The 6,000-nt window shown below is 45.9% G+C and overlaps 1 protein-coding gene across 1 annotated transcript in view; it reads left to right on the top strand.

Moving 5' to 3' along the window:
* Nucleotides 1–1,207: 1,207 nt before the first annotated feature.
* The window catches only part of TCP11 (t-complex 11), a gene marked incomplete at both ends in the record, with an annotated part of 28,840 nt that continues 24,047 nt past the window's right edge, over nt 1,208–6,000 (top strand). The window contains 2 exon segments of the mRNA XM_079713361.1: nt 1,208–1,331; nt 4,395–4,491. Coding sequence (XP_079569487.1) covers nt 1,208–1,331; nt 4,395–4,491 — 221 coding nt within the window.

The following is a 6,000-nucleotide window of genomic DNA, read 5'->3' as shown; positions in this document are numbered from 1 at the left end:
GAGAACTTGGTTTCTTACAGGCAATACTTTCATCTTTTATTTATTTATTTTTAAAGTAAGCTTTTGTGGTAATAAATCAAGTCAAAGTAATAAAGAAAGATGGGAGAATGTGGAACGGAAACTTCCTTTTCATTTTTTTCCCCCAAAGTGCAGGGGTTGGAGGGCAGGGGTCACTCCAGGGCCTCACATCACTCCAGGGGCAACAGAGCAGACCAGGAACCAAGAAAGGCTAGTGACCTGGGGCCTGGAGCTGCGGGATTAGCCCCCAAGCCACAGATGAGCCCCTGGCCAGGAATTCAGTGGGAGGAGCCTACACTGCCTCCCAGTCCCCGCGCCTGCTCCGACAAGCACCTGGCACGGGTTCTCAGCTTCCACACCTGGAGAATGGGAGAAGGGCCCTCCTTTCACAATGGGGCCAGGATGTGCTAAGGAAACAACCCGCCTGGGTGTGGTTCTCTCTCAAGTTTTATGAACAGGCTGAAAAGAAAACATAGTGCTCCTTCCCTTCCAAAGTAGTTTCAGGTTATTTTTTTCGTGGGGGACGGGAGATGTCAGGCAGGGAAGGGCCCCGGGGACCAGTTAACCAAAGGCCTGTGGAGGCTTCGAGCCCTCGAGGACCGAGGCACTAGCCGGCGGCTTCCACCCGAGAAGGTGGCGGCGGCCGGCACGTGCCCCTCCCCGTTGCCCCGGAGACGGGCGGCGGTTTACGTTCAAATCCCGGACTCTCCCACCGTGGCGCGGCGGCGGGGGTGCGCGCGGGTCGGCCCCGCACGGCCGCCGCCCCGCTGCCCAGCCGCGGTGGTACGGCCCCAGTCTAGAGGTGCGCCGCAGCCCGCCCGACTCCGCAGTGGCGGCGGGTCGCCGTGGAGGAGGTGAGGGACTTGGCGTTTGAGCGCCGTGGGCTCCCCCTGCTGCTGGAGCCCGGGTGGGCTTGGGGCGGGCGTTTCGGGCGAGCAGGTCGCCCCTCTGGCCTCAGTTTCCTGGTTGCGGAGCCAGCACTCACTTCTCTGTGATTCCCCAGACCCTTTCCTCCAGCCTCCTCTGCTCCTGTCGGTCCCCGAGAGACCCTGAAGCTGTCCACCCTCCTCTTAGTTTGTCCAGGTCGGGCGCGATTGCCCGGGTCCCAGACCCCTTCGGTAGTTGGAGAGCCCCCTTCCTCGCCGCCCACAGTACCCCATTTCTCCCCCACCCAGATTCCATCAGCAAAATGAGGGACGTGGAGGAAAACGTGCCCCTGGAGGACCCCGGCGATGCAGAGAGCGGGCCCTGTAAGCCCGAAACCTCAGGACCGACCCGGGAAGACATGAGAAGCCCCAAGGTCCACCCTTCCCGTAGGTCCAGCCCCGCCGGCCCCGGCCTCGGCCCTCGGGGTGCTTAGTGTGGGTCAGGTGGGAAGGAGCCCGCGGCGCCGCACTTCTCTATCTCCCTTTTTCCTCATCCCCCCCGCCCCCAATCTCTACTTTCAGGCCCCAGGCCCCCTGTTGACCAGAAGTTCTTCAGAGTTTTTGGTCCTGGAGAAAGAAATGACCCAAGGGCGATTTCTTGAATCTGACAAGATGTGAGGTTGAGTCAGTTCAGAGCCAGCTTTGTATTCTTTTATTTTGAATTTGTAGGTGGAAAATGGCAGACACCTGGGGTAGATTTTAAAGAACGGAAATGATCCCAGATGGGCATTGTGTTCTCTCGGTGCTTCGTTGACTGCATTAGTAATGCTGCTCTGGCCTCATACTCTTTAGCTCATACTATAGGAGATGTTCTTTTATGTTCCTATTGGGGCACAAAGTCTCTTCCACACTTTACGTCTGATCTCACTGGGACTCATCCAGCACTTCTCTTGTACTAACCACCAGGTAATTTCAGCAGTCATCAATCAGAAGGCCTGTCCACGTGTAACAACCTGAGTTAAATTCTTTAAATTCAATCGCATTTCTTTCTCTTGTAGCCACACGGGGTCGCTGCTGGTTAAGGAAAAGCAGCAAATTGGGTGCTTTGGAATCCTGATTTGGGCAATACAACTCTCTAACCTGAATAACCAAACTCCTCTTTTTTAATAATTTCGAAATTTTATATATTAGGTTGACTTGGTTAAGTTACCAAATTATCTTGAAAATGTCTTTGTCCTTGGGATCTGGATTTTAAAAATCTATTTTAGTTACTTTTTACCTCTAATTTCTCTTTGAACCCTCCCTGTTCCTGAATTTTACAGCTGTAGGAGTTGCATAGTGCTATGGTACTTTTGAGCGACAGAACAATCTTGTCAAAGCAGGCTATGAGCTTTGGTTTGTTGTAGTTGGGAAGTGTTTCTGTGTATATTTTCCTCACTCCTTCAATAAGCTGCTACAAGCAGCTCAATCTCCCTTTGAAGATTTTCTCTTAGTCCTGATTTTGCATTACTGAATTAGCAGTACGTCTGTTTGCATATTTGACTGTGTTTTGCCATTTTGGCCAAAACTGAAGACTTCAGAGAGACTGCAAAAATAAAGGGAACTTCCCGTCCACCTGAGTAAGGTTCAGTTCACCTTTACGTTTACCTAAACGGAAACTACTGGTGGCTTTTTGGTAAATTTTACAATCCCCTTTTACCCTTAACTTTTTATTTTGATATATTTCAAATCTGTTGAAAAGTAAAAAAAAACAACGAATGCCCACATTAATATTTGCCACACCGTTTTTTTCTCTTATTGTATTTTACATATGTATTTTTTCTTTCTTGAAGTTATAGAGTCATGACTTTACCTCTAAATATTTCGTATATCTTCTAAGAACAAAGGCATTCTCCTATGAAACCTCTTTTCTGCAATTTTTCCTTTTTACATTTTTAAGCCTTTTTGCTTATGGAAAACTTAAACATATACAAAAGTAGAGAGATTGGAATAATGAACCCCCATTTACCCATCACCCAACTTCAAAAATTATCAACTCATGGCCAATCTTAGTTCATTTATATCCCCTCCACATCTTGGAGCCAAATACTTTTTTGTGAACAAATTATGAAGCTTCATTGAAAGAGAGTGAGAAAATAGATTTATTGTGTGCAGCTCTTTTATACCAAGTAATAATAACTACCGTGTACGCCAATTATGTAAGAATGCTATCAGGTGGGTCTGTACTAAGAACTTAGAATAGTGGTTCCCAAATGCTAGAGCTAGTTTGTGACAAAATTCTTAGCATACTGTGTGAAATGAAATAAAGATATTATAATGAGTTTTTCCTAAAGCTAAATTGATTCAATTTTAAGGACTAGTCTTTTTTCTGACTGTATTCCCTTTCTGCTTTTTGGGAGTTTAAACTATCCTTTTTCTTTTATGAAATGGTTTTGGTGGTGGTAGAGTGGATTTTTTTTTCTTGGTTGCACCAGGTCTTCGTTGCGGCTTGCGGGCTCCTTAGTTGCAGCTCACCGGCTCCTCAGTTGTGGCATGCAAACTTTTAGTTGTGACATACATGTGGGACCTAGTTCCCTCACGAGGGATCGAACCTGGGCCCCCTGCATTGGGAGCGTGGAGTCTTAACCACTGCTCCACCAGGGAAGTACCTACAGTGGATTTGATTTTTTTTTTTTTTTTTTTTTGCGGTACGCGGGCCTCTCACTGTTGTGGCCTCTCCCGTTGCGGAGCACAGGCTCCGGACGCGCAGGCTCAGCGGCCGTGGCTCACAGGCCCAGCCGCTCTGCGGCATGTGGGATCCTCCCGGACCGGGGCACGAACCCGTGTCCCCTGCATCGGCAGGCGGATTCTCAACCACTGCGCCACCAGGGAAGCCCCCCTACAGTGGATTTTTTATTTGCTTATTTCATACTATCCATACCTGACAGAACAAAAAGTTGGCAAGCTGTCGTCAGTTGCTCAAAATCTTTTTGGAAATTTACTAGTCTGTGAAACCCTAAATTCTGGAAACTACTTTAGAAGACCAAGTGAGATTGACGCCATTCAGTACCCTCTGTGTGGAGAATTTAACTTCCATCAGAGGCAGGAAGAGGAGAGTGGAATCATAATATCCTTAGATAAACATTATTTTTGCAAATCACAGATTATTTCTTTGCCACTTCATTATTTTACTTCTTAAGAGAAAGGTTTTTAATCAGTTTCACTTTCTGTTTTTTTATAAGATAGCTTCTTTGTCCTCCCTTACCCCCATGCTGGGCTACCGAGAGGCTCTGTCACGGGATCTAGAGTTCAGAAAACATAACTGACTGGAATGGTCGAATGAGTGTGTGTAAAGTCACTGTGATGAATCTCAATTTGGAGCCTACTCAGTGGAGTGAATCTCTGAATAAAATAGTAATCAGACTTCTTTGAGTTCACTGGTGTCCCCCATAAGTTCTCTTTTTTCATTTGAGGTATAAGTGACATAGAACATTAGTTTCAGGTGTATCTCATATGTTCTTTCTGTCACAGGTCTGATAGATACAGTTAATGATGTTTCCAAGCTGAGCAAGGAGATTGGGATGAATCATGATTTCCACATGGAAGAGAAGGTTTTGCCTTCAAGCAGGTACAGGCTCTTCTAATTTTCCCATTTTATTCATCCTGGTATAGGTATTTAGCACTAATGGATTCTGACCAGACTCAAAGCATTTTTATTTAATAACACAATCAGTGCTTGAATCTTAGGCCATTAGAGGTCTCAGCAACTGAAACAGAAGAGTAATAAATTATAATTATTAGTATCAGTGGGTCAAGAAGCAAATGTTATTTAACCAGTGAATAAACCCAAGCAATTATTGGGATGTTCACTTTGGGACCCCACTTAATAATAAAATAGTTAGGGTGGATTTCAGATCTTCTCTGACAGATGCGGAGGAATTAGCCTGTAGTAGCTATCTATTGCTGCATGACAAATTACCCCAAAACTCATCAGCTAAAACAGTGTTCATTATCTCCCAGTTTCTGTGGGTCAGGGATTACGGGCGTGGCTTCACTGTGTGCTCTACCAGTCTGTTGATGTTGGCCTGAGCTGCCCTCAGTTCCTTGCCACCTGGGCCTCTCCATAGGGTGGTTCACAAAACAACAGCTGCCTTCCCTCACCCAGGGTGAGAAAGAGAGAGGGTAAGTGGGTGAGAGATGGTGCCCAAGACAGAAGCCACGGTCTTTTTGTTCCCTAACCTCAGGAGTGACGTCCGTGGCTTCTGCTACATTTTGTTTGCTAGAAAAGAACCCATAAATCCAGGCCACACTCCAGGGTACAGGATTACACCAGGGTGTGAATACCAGGGATCTAGATCTTTGGGGTCATTTTATTGGTATTGGTTGCCTACCACATGGCTCCTGTCTTATCAGTTACTCTCTTATGTGATCACAGATTTAAACAGGCACAGATAAAAAGATCAATTTTCTCATAGTGGTGTTTTCAACTGCCCCCTCACCCGCACCCCCATTCCCCACTTCATAAATCAGCTTAATTTGTGAATCAAGATCAGAACCCTGTTGATAAGGAATGCTCCCCCACCCCCATCAAGCCTTATTTTTCATTCTTCTTAGTTATATTGACATTGCAATAAATAAGAACCATTCCGTAAGTATGACTTGCTGGTTTATTGGCAGTTAAGTGGGTAAATTCATTGTTAGATTTTACATCTTAAAACAGTTCTGATTTCCCACCAATAGACAGATACATGATGGCAGCTTGTGATAAGTCAATTTCCTTAAGTGTTTTGTCATTTGTCAGCTTCAGGGACTCTGTTACTAAAGTGCTGTTCTCTGCCACAAGTTGCTGCCCTGGTCTTCCTGGTCTGATCTGCTCCTGCCAACAGATGTCCATGTCAAGCACAGCTTCTCTGGGAACAGGTTTTCACCAAAACCCAGATCTTCTAGCATCTCTCTCACTGCTTAGATGTTTCTGTTGCTGGCAGGAGAGGAGGAAAAAAGAGTAGAGGAAATGAGAGAGGGAGAAATGAAGCAGGGGAAATTGTACTATTCAGAGCTGGGTTTTCAAGTAAGGTAATACAAAATTTATATCAGGAAAAAGATTGAAATTGAGTTTGAGGTCACTCCTTATTGGCAG

Source organism: Hyperoodon ampullatus (genome assembly GCF_949752795.1).
Source record: "Hyperoodon ampullatus genome assembly, chromosome: 10".
Taxonomy (NCBI): domain Eukaryota; kingdom Metazoa; phylum Chordata; class Mammalia; order Artiodactyla; family Ziphiidae; genus Hyperoodon; species Hyperoodon ampullatus.
The sequence above is the reverse complement of the archived record's forward strand: the minus strand, read 5'-3'. Positions and strand labels throughout refer to the sequence as shown.